Source organism: Syngnathus scovelli, chromosome 12 (genome assembly GCF_024217435.2).
Source record: "Syngnathus scovelli strain Florida chromosome 12, RoL_Ssco_1.2, whole genome shotgun sequence".
In the NCBI taxonomy this organism is placed as follows: Eukaryota; Metazoa; Chordata; class Actinopteri; order Syngnathiformes; family Syngnathidae; genus Syngnathus; species Syngnathus scovelli.
The window spans coordinates 9,525,346-9,544,471 of record NC_090858.1 but is presented as its reverse complement, the minus strand read 5'-3'; the positions used below and the strand labels follow the sequence as shown (position 1 = coordinate 9,544,471).

The 19,126-nt window shown below is 41.7% G+C and overlaps 2 protein-coding genes and 1 long non-coding RNA gene across 6 annotated transcripts in view; 1 reads left to right on the top strand and 2 right to left on the bottom strand.

Moving 5' to 3' along the window:
• vit (vitrin) overlaps window positions 1-7,971 on the bottom strand; it is a 17,509-nt gene extending 9,538 nt beyond the window's left edge. The window contains exons 1-11 of one of the 4 annotated variants that reach the window (XM_049736933.2): window positions 7,811-7,970; window positions 4,307-4,387; window positions 3,847-3,912; window positions 3,159-3,315; window positions 2,938-3,071; window positions 2,789-2,866; window positions 2,449-2,643; window positions 1,513-1,551; window positions 1,377-1,427; window positions 1,018-1,080; window positions 518-580 (exon numbers count right to left, since the gene is read on the bottom strand). In XM_049736933.2, the coding sequence (XP_049592890.1) occupies window positions 518-580; window positions 1,018-1,080; window positions 1,377-1,427; window positions 1,513-1,551; window positions 2,449-2,643; window positions 2,789-2,866; window positions 2,938-3,071; window positions 3,159-3,315; window positions 3,847-3,912; window positions 4,307-4,340 (880 nt within the window). In that variant the 5' untranslated portion in view covers window positions 4,341-4,387; window positions 7,811-7,970. Of the gene's footprint in view, window positions 1-517; window positions 581-1,017; window positions 1,081-1,376; window positions 1,428-1,512; window positions 1,552-2,448; window positions 2,644-2,788; window positions 2,867-2,937; window positions 3,072-3,158; window positions 3,316-3,846; window positions 3,913-4,306; window positions 4,388-7,810 lie in introns of all 4 variants that reach the window. The other 3 variants (XM_049736931.2, XM_049736932.2, XM_049736934.2) reach the window with 3 other exon arrangements.
• Window positions 7,957-19,126, top strand: LOC125978991 (uncharacterized). The gene is made up of 2 exons (XR_007485182.1): window positions 7,957-8,090; window positions 15,449-19,126. It is a non-coding gene; the product is annotated as an uncharacterized lncRNA (long non-coding RNA).
• Window positions 9,767-14,156, bottom strand: opn6a (opsin 6, group member a). Its single transcript, XM_049736943.2, has 6 exons — window positions 13,920-14,156; window positions 13,540-13,745; window positions 12,065-12,164; window positions 11,217-11,321; window positions 10,919-11,142; window positions 9,767-10,392 (listed from the first exon to the last, which is right to left on the bottom strand). The coding sequence occupies exons 1-6, from the start codon at window positions 14,056-14,058 to the stop codon at window positions 9,922-9,924; spliced, it is 1,245 nt and encodes a 414-aa protein (XP_049592900.1). The 5' UTR covers window positions 14,059-14,156; the 3' UTR covers window positions 9,767-9,921.

Here is a 19,126-nt window from a genome sequence, read left to right as displayed (position 1 = left end):
AGACAAAAAGCCTTCTGGTTTGAATGCAGCAAGGAAGTAAAACCGCAGTGTATGCAAAACCGAATCGCTCTCTGCAAGCATTTACGAGGAATGGGAAGAGGCTAGGCCTGATGGACTCTCTTGGAAGGTACAATTACTTTACTGAGAGAGAGCCTTTCTCATCACAGTCTTATCTTCTTCAGTGCAGATATGGCACGAGATGAATGCTTTTTATCTCCACGTCAGTCATCTCGGAGGCACTTAAAGCTCATTTTTCCTGTCTCCCCTCTTATACTGAGCCACAGCAAGTCTCAGATAGCTAAATGCAGTTATCGAGATTCAAATTCTTCTAGACTACAACTACAAAAATATCAGCAATAAAAAGCAGTAATTTTATCACTTTGAATGTTACTGGCAATCTGTAAGTGTAAACAGGAACTTATCCCAAAATAAATTTAAAAAAGTACAGGGAGATAAAAATAAAACACAGCCTCCTTGGCCACCTATTAGCGTCTGCTGATACTATTGAGTCACTTACCAGGATTAGATTGGCTCATGATTGGAGTCCGTTCCTTTGGGGTCAGCTGACCTCTGTTAAAAGCTGCTTGGAACAATAAGAAACAGAAAAAAATATAAAGGAGAAGACGTGGAGAGCAGGAAGATGACAAATCATTGGGAAAGCGGAAGCACAGGCTACATCCATCGTTTCAGCTAATCTGTTTTACTGTTGTCCTTGAAGCATAAATAATATCGTCTCTTTTTTAAAAAAAAATCTTGGGAGGTGAAAAGCTGAATTTTAGGATGCGGCCGATAAAAGAGTGGCTACTGGGAAAGGAATGTGAGCTTGATTGGGTGGATTAGCGGGAGTCTTAGGGTGAGGATAGCAGAGCATTATGGGTGTGGACATCAAGGGCACTCATACAGCATCTCCAACATTCTTGTTCAAGCACCACTGACCTTCACCTACATTCCACGTTGGTTCCACCAGGTCTACCTGTACATGTGTGTGTGGGTGCGTGTGTATAGAATGAGACTGACCCGGCCCAACTGGAGACGACGACTGTCTCCTCATAGGCGAACCTGCCTCTGGTCTGCGCAGACCTGTGAGCAGACAAAAACAGAATGAGATCATATGAAATAAGACATGCGGTCTTTGGGTCTAATCAAAAGCTTTTTTTTTTTTTTAAATGAATATTTTTATATTCCTTTGTAATGCATGATACTTACTAGTTAAGCATGAAGCAAGCTGAAAACAGTCACTGAGTGGTATTGAAAAAGAACACAACAAAAACATTGTGGCCAAAAAACAGTAACAAAGGTTCATGCATATAAGTTAGTAAGAAGGGAAAGCAAACAAAAGTATCATCAGGGATATTCAAAAGTTGTCTTTACAATACCTGCGTTGGCACGCTGTGTGTATCTATTTGGATAGGCGCTCCCACGGAATACTTTAAAGAAACATCATGATATCGTCAAAGATTTGCCACATGTGGCATGAAGGATTTTCTAAGAGCTGCAGAGTCTGTCGACTACCTTGGCTGGGACTCTTGCCTTGAGCGCTCTGTGATTGCCCTACATCAGTGTTAGAATAACATAAATACATTTAGACAACAATCAACGGAACTGCATCAGCATCCACCACCCACCAGGTTATGATCATCTCAAATTTACAAATTATGTCATAGCACATTACATTTGAGTTCTAGATTATGTGAGCCTTTTTCATATAAGACAACTTGCGACTCAAAAGCTATTTAACTTGACTTTTAACTCATTAAATCACTTGCCTATTTAGCTCCTAAACATGTGAAATGTTTCACTCCATACATTAAAATAGAAGCAATATAAATTTGAGTCAGTTGTCCGCCGACTTTGTGAAAAAGGCTTTTGCTGAATGGCGCCTCTAAGAAGCAAATACTTAATGCTTGCCATAGATTATTTTCCTATGCGGAAATGAGCTCTATAAATCACGTCATGCCACCATTTGCTTCACTCGAACTAGAAGCTGCTACATGGGCAAGATATGGGTGACCGCTGCCTAAGTAAAAAGAAAGACAAATTGAGCAAAGAGAGAAAACATCATTAGTTGAAAAGAGCGTGTGAGCCACACATTACTTTAACACACAGCACCTTTGAGGACTCACTGTGGCTGCTTTTGTTCTCAAAGTGTTTGATAATGTTTACATGTATTTGAGGTGGTGAGAGGTGCAATCGAATGAGCTTTAGGTCAGTCAAAATAGCAGCACAAGTGCAAGGCAGTGCAGTGCGGCAGCCATTTGTCATGACAACACTTGCTGCCATCACATGAATAAAGAAAGGCCTGTTTTGGCAAAAAAATAAAAAGAGCTAGTAGTGACACACTGCTGTTCAGATGTTAGTTAGGTAGCACGCTGGATCGTCTGTGTGGACTGTGGAATCCTTCACATGACATGCATTGATCCATCAGAAAACATGTTTGATTTGGGTCACCTGCATCTCTGACTTTATGAACGGCAATGCGGCTTTTGAGAGTGGTAGGGGGCGGTGGGGGAGGAGGCGTCGTGGTGGGAGTGGGAGCCTGGGTCGTGGGGACGACTGTGGTAGGTTCAGGTGTTGTGGTGGTGGTAGTGGGTGCAGGTGTTGTTGTTGTCGTCGGAAGCGCAGTGGGTGCCTTGTCCTTTTGACCTAAGAGGAGATGACAAATGAAGGCTGTCGTCTACAAGATGGATGAGCTCAAAGAATGTCTACCGTGGCCCTGGACTTTGATTTATAACATTTTGACTGAAGCTTCCAGAAACGTCATTTAGAACAAACTCATCCTTCCTCTTACTTGTCTTCACATAAGTTGGTCTTGAAGGAACAAAGTTGAGGGTAGCTGGGTATATCACACCTTTCTTGGGCTTCCCCTCTAAAGAAAGCAGTAAGTTATGTCAATCGAGTTATGTTGTGTTAACGAAAATAAATTGCTGTTAGGCATACCTGTGACAACAAAGGATTCTCTCCATTTCGGAAGTGACAGAGAGCGCACGCCATTGGAGTTGCTGCCTTTATAGATGTTCTGGCCTGCCATTTTCCTCACAATCACCTTTCCTCCCGAATTGGTGATAATGCCACTGTTGGCAGATATGCATTTTCCCTTTCAGCTTCCTCTGTAAGCCTTTAACCTCTTAATGATCATCATCAGTGCGGCTTCTATGTACCTGTGGATGGCGGCGTTGCAGATGCTGGAGATGGAAGCGAACACACCTGTTCCGTACACCTGTTGTTTGGTCTCCCGACAGTGCGAGGGGCATTTGACTATAAATTCCGGGAGACTAATCTTTCCGGCTCTGACGTCGCACTCAATGTCTGGAACCACTTTGAACAGAGGAGACGCGTGCTTAGTGTATATGGTAGTTACCTGTTGTTTTGACAACATTGCAATTGCTAAAACGATGAGCCGATTATTTGTTAAGCAGATACGCATATTAAGCGGATTGTAATCAGCAATTCTTACAATCAATTCATTGTCACAGCAAACAATTTAATTGGGGATTTGTTGCTAGGATTTAGTCTGCATTATAAATTTCTCCATTGGATGACATGACTTTTATCTTGGAAAAATACATGTGGTGCCCATTTCAGGAAAATGCAGCATTATCCGTTGAGTAAGCGTATACTGTATTTAGAGTTCACCTGCTCTAACAAATCAACGCAATAGTTTCATGGCAACAAAGCACTTTGGATAACCTCATAGTTAATAAATCTAATACGGTGTCAGCGTTGACATTATGAAATTATTTATGCGGTAAGCAGGTTGTCAGGCAGGTGGTGAAGAGGAGTGAGAAGGCGGAGACAACCACGTTATAACTGACATAAAATAACATGTTGCGTGCCAATGATCGCTACCTTGCTTTGGTTTCTTACTCTTTGATCCATTCGGCTTGGCCCGACAAGTGCAGGACAGAAGGAGTGCTGTGTGTAAAATAAAGGAAGATTATCATGACAATGATATGATGATAAAATTGATCATTCATTGAGCATCCAAACCCTCAGCCAGAGGAACTTAAAATGATGTGTGTCCCTCAACACAACAAAGAAATACAAAAGGATTATTAATCATAAAAACACTCCCACATGTGTGTTTTGGGGCTCAAAAACTTGAACGCAACATTTCTTCAGTTCAAAGGCAAAAGAAAAAAAAAGCATTATGAAGCCTGTGGGACCTTGTAACGTTAACTCGACTTTAAGTGCGATGCCAGTATTTGTGTGTGTTTTGGCATCAGTTACAGTGTTAACATTTTTTCCCTTTTGTGGAATCTTGCCATACGCCTTTTACATTAAGTGAAAGAAAACCCATTTAACTCACCAAGGCAGACGACAGTTACTGATGTTCTGATCATGGTTGAGTATGTGGTGGTTCCGTGGACCAGATGTCCTTGTGTAAACTCTTTGAAAAGTGAGCAAAAACAGAGCTTAACAGTTGACAAAAAACATTTGAGTATACTTCTCCCACTGTGCAAGACCTGGACTAAAAGCTGCATACCTCCTCAACCACACGAGACGATCAAATATAACTCGGCTTGTGCTTGGATGTATTGACTAACAAAAAAAGAGGCTCCACACCTCACAGCTGGCTATTGTAACAAACTTGTTTGTCGCAAAAGAATATAAATGACATCACGCAGAGTCAATTAGAGAGTAGTGCAAGCAAAATTAGATTGAACAGATCGGATGGCTGTGATGACCACATGAAGCTGAATGCCAGTTATTTTTGTCTGGCGTGAACACGAGTAAAAATGGAATCCACACTGCAGGTCAGCTGAAGTATTGATTCAAGCCTTGATAAGCAGCCACAAAGGCCTTTGAGCTACTTTCACCTGCTTTTCACCGACAGACTGTTGGATGAACTCGCTGTTGGCGTTTCCTGTTAACACTGGAATGCCATACCACCCACAAAGGTGATTTATCGTCACACACAGGTCAATGTGAAAGAGGACCAATGTGACCATCTCAGGATCAATGTCACACTGAGGTTCACTTATATTAATATTTAACCATGTGAAAGGAACAAACTATTACATGACACAAGATAGCTCTACGCGACTGCAGCCAACAATCACATTGATAAAGATTCAAGAGATTTTATTCACCATGTTTGAGCGTGCCAAACAAGGAATTTGACTTCGGTACATCACAGCCTCTGTTCAATATTTAGGTGACTAACAACACTCAGGACATGTGAAAAATGACAAATATTCTTAAACATCAGACCGCCAATCAAAACATATTCGTCAGAAATAAAATATCATTGTTTTTATAGGTTTTATGTTTTTTATATTTATTAATATGTTTTTGTTTCAAAAATGTTTTTATTTATTCACTAAACAATATCTAACATACAACAGTAATTGGTCAATAAAGAGCAACTGGACAGAAAAAAAGGTTGTCATACACTTACATGCAAAATAAAAATGTATCGCATTATTTGATTAATGGATGGAATAATCAATTCTAAAAGTAATCAATAGTGACAGCCCTATTCTGTTTTCCGCTGTCTTTGCATGTTCGATTTGGAAACCCAATACACAGTAACTAAATACTACGAATCCCTTCCACCCCCTTTAATCTGCATAGTTTTTACCGAGAACATTGTTCCGATTTAACGTCTTAAACAGCAGCCGTAAAACATGCCCGATTCAGCTAAACATTTTGATCTCACATTCATGAGCACTGACTTCATTTTTCCACTGCACTGGAAGTCTGATGACTTCTTCTGCATCGTCAGGGACGACCATTTCCCTCATGTATGAGTTGACTTTAGCAAGCTGGGGCAGATACTCTGCTACTAAAAGGCAGGCCTGCATTGGGAGTGGAGGGACAATTCATCCCACTTTGCCCAGTTAAGTCAACTGCTGCAAGGAGGGTACTTGTCAAAGTTTTCTCATTCAATTTCCCACAGTGGAGCTCTCTTCATTGATTGCATATCATTGACCCAATAGAAATAAATGAAAAGTTGTCTATTGCTTCTCTCCAATCAAGGAAAAAAATTCAAACTGCAGCTGCTGTTACCTATCCATGGTAGAAGTTTGATAGGCTTTGTTCACTAGTAGTGATCCTTCCACAGATGCTACAAAAAAGGAACGGAAATGTCAGAGGAATTTTCCCCATCCAATTCAGAAGGTGAAAGGTTCTGCACAACAGTTCTCACTTATTCTGTAGTAAACCTGTCAGCTCAGACAGACCACATAACTGAAGGAATTATAGCACATTCATCAGGGTAACCCCCTCGCCACACAGTGGATTAGGAACGCAAAACAGAATTGAACTCTTTTCCCAAACTTTCATGCATACTGCACGAGGAGTAAAACTTTGCTGCAGGGGTATTTCCATTTGATGCACTATCAGCAGGAATCGGCTTGTGCTTGATAAGGGACACCTGGAAATGAGGTGGAAAGACGCTGCAAACAGGATGAAGGGCAGCTGCAGGAGCCTTTTTTCAAAGTGCAATCCAGTCAAAAGTTCACCGGTCGGCATACAGTACACCTGCATTGTACACACTTGAGGTGTTGAAAGGGCCTTTTATACATTGCCGCTCCTTAAACAAATACTAAAGACTCACAGTCAAAAGGAACAAGGTGGAAAAAGTGCATTTTGTCCCAAGTTGACCCACTTTGCCAGTATCAATAAAAGTGACTTCAGTGCCATGGTAACATAACATTGCACACAACTGCATCCTATCGTTCGAGATGACAGAGATACACACGTACACCAGGGATGTGCTGGTTTTGCTAAATCCCAGCATTCACTGGTGTCACAGTTGTATTGTAAGCATGTTTCATGTGCCAAGTGCTGTATCAACAAATCAAGTGAAAGCATCATGGGAGTGCTCCTCTAAAAGCTTTGACCAAACATACTTTTATTGGGTCAGCGATTCTTGTCAGTGGGTAAAATCTTATCATACTGTGTGGTGCGCGTGTGTGTGCAGAGACTTTCAGCTTTCATTTAAGGGCTTTCACATAAATAATAATGTAATTGAAAATGTTATAATTATAGCCATTTTACCCTCTTAGTACTTTTGCAGGGCTTAATTACGCACACTGACATACAGTTGTAAGTGTAACTATGACACTTACTACTGGATGTTATGACAGTAAATGATTTATTTGAGGGAGGTTTGGAAAGGAAAAAATAAGAAAATATAGGACAGCCTAATCTTCAAAGTTATCTTTAAAGCCTCGAGCGACCATGAGCCCTGTTTGGTGATCAAACCCAGTACAGCTTGGAATACTTTAATACCTGGCACTGCTTTCTGTGCAAGCCACAGCCTGCTCCAGTCTGCTTCTAGACATTTTGTTTACACACCAACATTTCCCTGATCTAACTTGGTAGACATGTAAAATACAGTACAGTGCAAGAAATGTGTGCAATGCATGAACATAAAAAAAAAGCCTTCTCAAAGTTCAGTCTTTCAATATAGAGGTTGGAGGGTAGAAATTAATCACCACTCATGAAAAGTGTTTCTCTTTGAATGGCTGCCTTGGACAACTTAATTCATTCTATTTAAAATCATTCAAAAAAGTGGGAGGATCTTTGCTATTAATAAATAATAATAATAAATAATAATAAATAGAGTGTTACAGTCTGTAAATAAATATTGACGTTAAAATAAAAATGAAAACCGTTTTTGTAACTAACAGGTTAAAAACAAAACCCGCAAAAAAACCAAAACAAGACCAAAAAAAAAAAAAACCCAGACCGGAACACCATTCCACAATCAGCCTGAACTCGCGTCAATTACGCACAGAAAGAAAGTATAACTTTAATTCAGTCAAATTTGCCATCATCCACCAAGTTATTAAAAATAACTTACTCAATGAGTTCAAGTAATCTCGCAGCAACTCACGTTGCGAAAGTAAATCCTTGCGCACTAGTTTGACGCCTCCATTCAAGTGAGTGAAGCCTCCACCTGGACTTTTTTAGTCGTGCATGATCGGAGCTGCTGATTAAAAGTGGAGAAGTGGATGGAGCCAGAGTTTCCTCACTTGCCCGTCCCACTTGAGACACGCGAGTTCCTCGCTCACGCACAGAGAGGATGCGTTGAGCCTGCAGCCATGCAGCATGTCAGCATATTGCAAAGATCATCTTTACTTGTAAGTCTTTGTTTACTTGTGTTTTTCTGTTGCGCAGGAGAGAAACCATATTTGAATGTGTCCAGCGTTCACTCTCGACACAGTCAACGCCTCCTCTTCCACACGCGCACTCACAGACACACAACAATCAACACTTGCTTGACAGATGCACTCTAAAATTCATATCCACGATCACTTACACGACTGATGTGGTCACGTCACACCTACATAAGCACACACACAGTGTTGGAGATGTACGACGTCAATCGCAATAGCATGTTGACTAATTTTGCAATATACATAATACTGGCAGCACAGTAATCCCTCGTTTATCGCGGTTAATTGGTTCCAAAAACCACCCGCGATAAGTGAAATCCGCAAAGTACGGTCACCAACAAGAAGTACTGGGCAGGATAACGAGTTAGCGGAAAGATGCTAATTCGCGATCGTGTTAACATGCAAAAACGGACTTCTAAAGGAATATAAATGAACATTTGGAACAATACAACAATGTCCTAAAGGTTAGACAAGTTTCCTCAATTATGAAGTTTTATTTTGACTTTTGAATGTTTTTTTTTTTAATTTCGGGAAAGAAATCTGCGATTTAGTGAAACCGCGATAAACAAAACGCGAAGTAGCGACAGATCACTGTATATGTTTTACTACAGAAGTTAACACACCTGAGTCACAGCTCGAAGGCTGAAGGTTTGAGTTTGAACTTTGACCTTCCTTGCATTGTTCGTTTGCTGCATAGCACCTCAAAATTCAAGTATTTGCAATGATAACTTATAATTTCATACATAAGTGTGAGCATTTCATTTCCTACATGATTCCCATTATAATAAAGTCCAGGTTTACTAAAAATGATCATGAAAAAAAAATATAATAGATTTAATTTCCTCCCTTTGTAATAGGGCCATTATGGGCCATTTATCGAGAATAACCATAACAAGGTCAGAGGTCACAAATATTAGGTGAGGAGATCTCGCTCACAATTGCAGTTCAGGTGTCTTGCAAAGGTGTTTGGTGTGCTTTCAACTCCTTCCAAAGCTGAACAGCAAACTCATCCAGCCATTCTTTATGGAGCTTAGTTTATGCGAGAAAAAAGCCTTTTTCATAAACTTTTCCCCCGAAACAGAATGACGGTCCTCATGGTGCAGTTTGCCTTTTCCAAACTGATTGCTCATGTAGGAAGCTCCTTTGTCACTTTCAGTCGTAAAGTTGAATGTTTAAATTTGTTGTTCTTTGGGGAAAATCCAGTTGTGATTAGCCGCTATTCAGCGATTGACATTGTTGTAGATTGTGAGTACAAGACTTGACCACTATCAAACAAAGAACGCCTGACAGTGTTAATAAAAGCTTCTTTTTAGTGGCGCAGACACCATACCCACACAGTCTGGAGAATGCGGGATGTAGGAAGTACGTGAGCATGAGGAGCCAGAGGCAGCCTGTGCGTGAGTGCCATCACATACTTTGGGATGAGCTGGAGACAGTTTCCAGATGTTTTGGTGCCAATGAGCAACTTTGAAGCAGCATACGTTCTGGTCTGAGCCTTAAAACTCGATTCTGTCTTCATGACACATTCTGGAATGTTTTACGTTTACAAATTTATGGGAACAATGCGGCCATTTCCAGTTCTTACCTGTCGTATGAATCAGTATTTGAATGACAGTTGGAATAATGAAAGACAACACAAATTGATCTTTCAGGCAAAAAATAATTTATTGAGAGTAATAATGGATTTTACATCCTTATAAAGATGGATAAGAGCAAAAAAAAAAAAAAAAATAGAAAAATCTCTTTACTCTTCCCTCGTAAGTCATATATGTGTTTAAGTAGAATGGCCCGGTCTTTAGAGTCTGTCACAGCAATACTCTGATGTTTCGATATGCGAGGGCAAATTAATATGGAAGATCTCTTGCTTCTCAAATGGAGGAGTCCGAGGAGGACTGTTGACTCCCGAGTCACTGTCAGGATTGCATCGCATCATGTCTTTCACTGTGTATTTGGCCTCCAGTACCTGGGCAGGAAGTGGTGCGGGTGGAGGGGCGGCTTGAGCCTTAAGCTTGATGTTTTTAAAGCGTTGCAGACGGATCACATCCCTGTTTTCCCCGACGCACGGTAGGAGGGTGCACACGTCCTTGCGAAATTTGGAGCTCATGCCGAAATAGATGAGCGGGTTGTAGAAACTGGCCGACTTGGCAAAGAGGCGGGTCATGATGCTGGTTGTGTTTGGCACATGGAACCCCCAGGCAGACCACATGGAGACGACTGCGTACGGTGACCAGGCCATGATGAAAGCTGTGCAAATTACAATGGAAATCTGGAAAGAGGAACATGAGTCAGGATTACCAGAAGACAGTGAGAAAATCAGGACTGTGTACTTTACATTAAGTGAATTGACTTCCTCTCTATTGGCCAACAGGGAGGGACTGTTTCGTTGAATGAAACCACTCGGGATACGTCCACACAAATGTCCATCCATTTTGTATACTCCTTTTCTACAATCACTTCCATCCATGCATTTCCTATAGCGCTCTTCCCCAATTGGCTTCTAGTTGAGCTAAAGCCTATTCCTGCTGACAGCGGACCAGCTACTCAGGTGCAGGGCACATTCAGAATCTTGACAAAACCATTTACGCTCGTATTCACACCTAAAGACAATTTTGAGATTTTAATTAAACCAAGTGTGTTTTGGGAATTTGGAAACTAGGCTCCCTGGAGAAAGCCATTTAATCCCCGGGAGAGCCTACAAACTGGAGCCATAATTTGACCTCTTAACCTTAGAACTGTGACTCAGACATGCTAACCAGCATGACTTCTCTGGAGGGTGGGATGTATTTGCGTACCCTTGTCACGTCTCTCTCCACCTTCCTTTGGCGGGCGGTGAGGTAGCCTTCAGCTGACATGGCGTTAGTGGTTTTGACAGTGTTGATGATGGAAATGTAGGAGGAGAGCATGATCATCACAGGAATGAAGAAGCAGAAGATGAGAATGGAGATGATGTAAGACTTGTGGATAGTGGAGTAATTGGCTTTGGACCAGTCCACCTCACAAGTTCCATATCCTCGATCTGCAGGTCAGACATGTAGTTATGAATATATCAAGGTGATAATCTTTTTAGTCAAGTATCCTCCGTCAACAGACCTGTGTAACTGCCCCAGCCCAGCAATGGTGCAATAGACCAAAATGCTGCTCCGGTCCAGATGCAGATGAGTGATATTGCAATGGTGTTCATGCTGATGCAGTAACCTACAAAAAATACAATTACTTGTATTAATTATACAATGAATTATTATGCAACTTCACCTCCAAGAAGCTCCCGTAAATAAGTAAAGGCGAACCAGACAAATAACAGACTTAAGGAAAATTCTCGTCTTGTTATCAATTCCAGAATGTGACACTAAGCGAGCAAGTGGGTCTTTTCTTATGATAACAACCTCGGCAAACAGAAGGGAATTAAAAAAGACCTGCGTTGACTTGGTACACGCAGCTTTGTGTTCTTTGGAAGAAAAGCACTTCTTCATGCTAGGCTCACTTATCATATGTCAATAAGCCGTTTGACATACCGTAAAGTTTGCAATACCTTTTGTTGATGTTGCAGCAACTACTGCAGGGCGGCTAACAGTTCCAACCCAAACGCAAGAATATGCTTAGGAGCTTCACTCCCTCAGATGTATATAAAATGTTGATCCCACATATACCACACATTTAACCACCAATGTTAAAAGACAGATTTGTCTTTTATGAACGACCGCAAACACGAGCACGATTAAAACATTTGCCGCCGTCACAGACTCGAAAATAGAAACTTTAAGAAACTTAATGACATGTTGGCACGTGGAATCACAGGGGACAAGTGGTGGTTGTTTCCACCGCTGAAGTTGGTATTAAGGTTTTATTAGTCCCCTGTCTCAGGCAGGAACTAGTGGAATGTGAAGACTTTACTGTGGACATGGGTGAGAAGCTTGTTTGGTGCGAGAGCAGAATCAGACCTTTGTTGGGGTGGCATCCCTTGATGTATCTGGTGACACTGATAACGGTCAAAGTGTTGATACTCGCCAGCCCAAACAGCAACGTGAAGAAACCATCCACCTAGATGGAAGCACAAAGATGGGTAGAAGAATGAATTTATTTAGATTTTCGTCATGATTTTGTAGGGGGGGAGGAGTACCTATTCTAACAGGTACTTTGGAATCTCCAAATTTGAACATGATTCCTTTTGAGATGCTTCTGATTTGTTCATATTTGCAAACACAATTTCATGTTCATATGTACTGTATATGCATTTTTTTAAGGTTACATTTTAAGCACCCTGCTTTGTGTGGTTTGAGTCAAGAATCTTTTTTTTTTTTTTTTACTTCGATGAGTCCATTGTTTGGAAAGACAAATGTCTGATTATCTTTGAATCCCAGATCTCTTTAAAGAGAATGATACTCTGCTTCCGTCTGGCTTTGACTGTGCTCCCCCGATGCTCCCCGTTGTGTTTGCAGGTGATTTGAACCAGTTAAGGTCTCGTACTTGATCCCTTTCTTGATCTCTCTTAGTTGTAATCCTATTACTGTCCGTCATCACGTTACCTTCACCCCTCACATTGTGCAGAGCCTACTTGTCGGATTTTACATTAAGTCATTGAAATTTAATTCGGTACAGTAGTTGCAGTTTTCAAATTGTGTGAGCACCCATTTGTAGGATGACAGAAATGTAATGCAGGATTCACGGATTAAGCAGAGCTCCTCCCTTTCTCTTTCTCAGGTAAAACAGAGAGCAAGATTAAGCTATACAATTTTTTTCTCCATCACAGTTGAATGTATACGAGATGAGATCACTTCGTCTAACTTTGGGGTTCATGCCTCAGCATGTTCGAGGTACAGTATATCCAACATTTAGGAATGTTATGCAACAATTCTACAGCATCTTTTGATGTGTTTTTTCCGTTTGCTTGTGATCAGAGTTCCCTCGTGTAAAAAGAGCCACGTTTAGTAATCTTATTACAGATTTAACCTTCAGCTCACATGCATGCAGCGGTGCTCAAAATCCCTTTCACACACATAGATACCACTTGACTCAAAGACAGATTTCACTAATTTACTTCATTAGTTGTGATTAGCGAAATGAAGAAAGCAGATGAATACAGGTGGCATCACTAAGCCACAAGGGTTTGCAGCCATAGCGAACGTTGGAATTTTGTCAGGGTTACTAAAAGGTTGCAAACAGTTACAAACAGTTTTTCTTTCTCAACAAAAACCGCTGAAGACTATTAAAACTGTTGGAGAATATCTGGCGAACGTCTTTGTGACTTTACAACCTTGAATGAACCCTGATGAAAAATCAACATTCAGGCCTTGTGCAAACCTTGGCTAACCCTCGATGCTCAGTGGGATACAGGCTTTAAGATCATGATTGGCTAAGTGAGCTCAACAGACTGGGGTAACAAAGGAATCTTTTTGTACTAGAGTGGTTGATTTACCTGACAGGTCCAAATCCAGGAGATTAGAAACCCATCATCCTTGAAGATATTGAATATTTCCAAAATCCCTCTGGAGTAACCAAATACTGAGATGCTGGCATCCGAGATGGCGAGATTTAAAGTGAGGAAATCTGTCGGTTGTAGAGAAGCCCTTTGTCGGTACAAGACAAACATCACGAGGCTGTTTCCAAACCAGGACAGCCAGCCTGTCAAAGGACAGATTGTTATTATGTTATTGTCGGTGAAGTTATACTGCCTAGTGGTGTCAAAGATTATTCATTGGAATGTGTATTAGCTAGGTCCTTTATAAGCAACCCATTTAAATACTTGAATGAGTCACTGAACCACTGAAGTTCTGTATTAAGTAACAACTGACCTACCTAAGACCAGCAGGTAGACTCCAATGATGGTCTCTCCATGTTCAGACAGCGGAGGCTCCGAATGCAGATTACTCAGGTTGTTATTCCTCCAAGGAATATTGACAACCTTCATAGGAAAAGCCTTCAGCGTTATTTCCATGGCCTGAATGTCGATGCCAAGGCATGAAGTCTTGCTGCGCTCCCTTCTCCTTCCACTCGACACTCCTGCGATCTTCCAGTCAAGACGAACGGTCTGTTCGTTTTAAATCCAGCTTAGACACGACCACTAATACCTCAGCGCTCACTGTCCCGATGATTGTAGAGCTAATCCTTGCTATTTTTTTAACAGCTAAGCAGATAGACTTTTTGGGGCAAAATCCTTCCCAACAGGGAATAATAGTTCAGTCAATCACTAGGATTCTTTTTTGCAGACAATATTTAATTCCATGGCATACAAAGGTCTGCAAGCATATGTCAATCTTTCTCTGAGTAGAGAAGACAAATGGCATGTTTATATGCATTCAGAATGTATGCACTTCAACACCCGAACAATCAGATAGAAATATTGATAGAGATGGTCTCCTTGAGCAAGGCACACCAAACCAATCTCCCGCAAGCCTGCATGTGTGGCTGGGTTCACAAAATACACCGACTTAATTCAATATACAATAAATAAAAAATAAAATATAGTGTTTAGGAGTCAAACTTTGCAATCTGTGGGTGTATTCTTATTTGAGTCAGCAGCATAGATAGAAAAACAAAGTACCTGTCAAACCTAACTTCCCAAGATAACGTGCATCCTGGTTGTTTGGATTAACTCGGAGGAGTAATATCAATTAAACCCTTAAGACAAAGCCACGCAAGCAGCTTCCGTCTGTTTGGAGCCCTCCCACAAGGACGCCATCCTGCAGCTGGCCATCCTGGCTCTGCTCTTGGACGTGACCGCGGTGAACATCCTCTCATGTTACTCGAGGCAAACAAGCAGCTGTTCCCTCAGCTGAACTGACACTGCCAAGTAACAACACAGATTTTCAAGAGAGGTACAGGAAAAACATCTTGTCACTTTGCATCATCCCAGCATGGAGGAAGTCATTAACAGAACTGCTACACAAAGGTCCCACACTGAGTTGTGTGGTCTGGCAGCAATTTCAGTCCTGTCCAAGCCATTATTAAAGCCCTTTTTTTCATGGCATACAACATAGTATCTGTTTTCCTCAAGAGAAGTGAAATCACTTCAACTTGACAAGGTGTGTGATGGCTTACGTCACACTTACTGCAATTGATGTCAGAATGGTCACGGCTCATCCGATTGATTAGATAATTATCGATGATGGTGGGATCATCTGCAATCTGCATCGGTAAATAAGCACAGTCCTGGGTGGATGGTTATTTGGGATGATTTATCATTCTTTTGTTCAATGTAAATTTCATCATCCTCTCCTGCTCCCTTCTCATGGTAATACTCTCTGAGGTAACCTGAGGCGCCCGCCCCATTCACTCTGTGTTTAAGTCACAGTGTGCACCTTGTTTCACTCTGCTGCCCGCCACAGAGCTGCCGTGCCGGCCCTCAGGATGTGGACGGGAAGGCCGCTGCTGCTGCCAGACGCCTCGGAGCTTCCGAAGTCCCTTCCATCAAATCCTTTCTTTGAGCCGCTGGGCCGTCGGGCCGAGAGAGAGAAATGGAGCTAAGAGGAAAAAGAACCTCTGACCCGAGCTGTCACCCATCCAGCAGCAAACACAAGAGCCCAGTCATCACTCGGCCTCCGCCTTCAGCCGAGAGACATAGCGTGACAAACAAGCTCGCCACTGATCGCTGTGTGTGCAGCACCACAGAATCATGCAGCTTGTCTGATTCCTCAGAGGAACGAGCCTTCCAGTTAAAATAATGTCATAACGCTTTCACACTGGAACCATGCTCATAGTGCCAAATGCTAATGTGCAGCAGGAATGATCAAGTTGCTGGTAGATATTGGAGAGATGCTAGTTCTGTTCCTGTGATGGTAGCATGGATCACAGTGAGGAAGCTCATTTCTAATTCAGGTCATGCAGAGAAAAAAATTGGGATATCTACCCCCAAAAATCGCCTTTGTGGATTTGATTCGGTTCATTGAAATTGAGTAAATCAAACTACCGAAACGCTGTAAGTAGAAATCGTGTGTCAGTGAAAGTGTGTGCTGCATGTCGGTGCTGAGGACAGCTGCGAACGAGATTACACTGTCGCTAAACTAAAAGGTCAACGTTCAACAGGGAAAACAGCGATTAGCAGGTGTGGCACATGATTGAAGTACTTAGCGCTGTCTGTGTTGTCAGTCCAACACTCACTTTGACGTTAAGATACAAAAAGGTGAGACTGGATACCAAAGTGTGCACCAACAGTGAGCCACTGTAACTTTAAGATGATTACTTTCTCTCGAGTTTACTCTGTCCCCCCTAAGGCCCAGGATATGACATTATAAACGTAGTTTTCCAAATGGAAAAGCACAGACATAGATACTATTATGGAGGCGTGTTAAAGGGGTGCAAACTGTGAAACAGCAACAAAGTCTCTCTTCACACTGGGACATAGACTCACTGGAGAAGGCAATACAGGATCTCCTTGAAAAGGTCCATACACATTTTTTTTTTTTATCCTTGTCTCCAAACGAGGCTGCTCCAACACAGAGAGTGCTTGTTCCGAGCTGCTACATAGTGGCCTGTCTGTCAATTTGGGCTTGGCCCTTGTATGATATTGGTAAGGTGTCATTTCATGTCAAAATAGAACGGTACTCAATGAGGCGCGGATCTCCACTGAGGCAGAACTGTGTTTGTTTGTCCATCTATGTGTACAAATGCAGGCCACTTCCTAGTTGACTTTAGGGTGATGATAGGACACTACCATTTCTTTAATTTGTGTGCTGTTTTCTCAAAGAGCTAAATTTATCATTGTCTGTTCATTGGGTTAACGTGTGATTTTTTGCAGAATAAGTGATTAGAAATATTCACATTTCATTTGCAAGTGGAGGCTGCAGGAATGACACCATTGTCAACTGGCTAAATAAGAAAATGAGGGGAAAATTGTAAAACGGTATACCTCAGTTTGTTCATTAGCAGGCTATAAATCATCAGATGATAAAGAATGGTGTGATATAGTAGCATGACAGAGAACTTTAGGATTTGTATTTTGATGTATCCCTTTGGCACATAGATTAAAAGCAAAAAAAGGATACGTGCTTTTATCGTAAAAATAAAACTTGTTAAAAACATCAATTTACACTTTTGCCCTTGGGGAAAATGTGATGATGAACAGGAGTGAAAACCTCCTGGAAATGCCACCATATTAGCAGTAATTCTTCCTTCCGCACAGGGTTCTGATGGAGTGGTGGACTAATACAGGCAGATATTCAGCTGGCCTTTAGGTGAGAATGGCAAACGTCCAATAACAAAAACTTATAAACCACAACTTCCTGACCTGGGCATGTTCACACCTCCTCAAAGAACCCAAATCCCTGAGGAGTTCTGTCAGACGTTGACAGTCGGCGCCGTCATAGCATTTCTGTCGTTCATGTTACAGCAGTGCTTCACGTGGACAAGGTTTTGCCGCAAATGCCTTTCACTTGATGCAATCAGGATATTGCTCTGAACATGATATGCACTCTGAGAACTCCTCAACTCCTTTAAAGCTAGTCTTCCATGTGTGAGGCTCACGGTTGAGGGAATGACTCAGCCTCTAGTACAAAAAGTCGATTGTTTTTTACTTGCCGGCAAAGTTCGAGGCCGCTGCTTTCACGTACAATTACTAGAAATCTGTGAGCACTGTAGTCTGGCTGGCAGACTAAGTTGCTTGAAACTGCAGGCAGCAAAGAAACACTTTGGGCTCTACAAGGGTGGAGTTCTCTTTCTTTTGGTATTTATCTGGCTCGGCTAAAAAGGGGCATTTGCGCCGTTGAGGGAGCGAACGGGACCAACTTGTTACTTGCCTTAGGAATGAAGGTGAAGATGCAATAGTTTTTACGTAACGCGCGTGTGATGGGCTACCAAATCCATGCCTTTTGTGTTTTTGTTTTTATCTGAGACAAAAAAAAGCTTACTTTTGTTTGAAAATAAATAAACATTGAGGAAACCCCAATGAGGGGAAAAATAGGGCAATTGTTAAGCATGTCTCGTGTGGCGAGGTGAGGTAGGATGCTTATGTGGCCCAAAACCACATACAAACATTTATTTGGGCAAGTTTGAACATTTCTCCTCTGTGTGTTTGCCTAAGCAGGTTACTTATGTAAGGAGCTCTAATTAAGGGTGGAAAACATACTTTTTCCCTGAGGTCTGCATACGGCCCCTGACACGTGGGGATATTTAACAAAAATATAAAGAGATTTCCATGCGGAAATAGGACTGCGACTAAGACACTTCTTGCCCAGATTTTCTTACTCCTGTTGCTTTTCATGCAGCAACATAAATGTTTTTGTTGTCCTAGCTGCTAATAATGAGCAGCTTATGAAGTGACACTGTCCTCTGTGGATCCTGTTCTCAGACCGTCTGTGGATTGAGGAGATTAGTGTCCTCGCTCTTCTGCAGCTGCGTGAGCCTGATCGCACCTTGTGACCCCTACGTTCTTGTGATCACTGTCGCTCAAAGTAATGCGTTATGACACCAGGCTACCTCTGTCTATGGTGCGAAAAGATTCACCAAGCGTGACGACTCCAGTCACGTTCAAAGTCGTATCACGCAAGCGTTTCAAATCTATTCTAAAATATCTGACCCCATCAATAACACCTTAGCAGGCCTGACATCCTGTTGGGGTCATTGGGCCGACCTGTGTGTGATGGGTGGTTAGAGGGCTGCTGCCTCACTTAAAAAATGTCTACACAAAGATGACATCCTGACTGCGAGCGTTGACCCAGGAGACATGCCTGCGTCTATTTAAAAAGACAACACATAGCCACCCTTTAGACCTTTACGTGTATGTGACCCCTTCAAGATCCCTATTAGGCCTCTGGAATTTTTTTTACTTAACAAATTCCACAATGGACTTCACCCTACGGACAAAAATTTCAGGATTAAATCTGAGTTTGTACGTTTCATTAAAAAGTTTACATGTTCTCTCTGTGCTTGTGTTAGTTTTCTCTGAGAACTTCCATCTTTCTCCCACATGACAAAACCATGTGGGTGTGTATTTTATTGTGTTCAATAAAAAAAACAAAACATAAAATGTATCTTTAAAGTAAAAAACATCAACTTTCAAATTGAAAGAA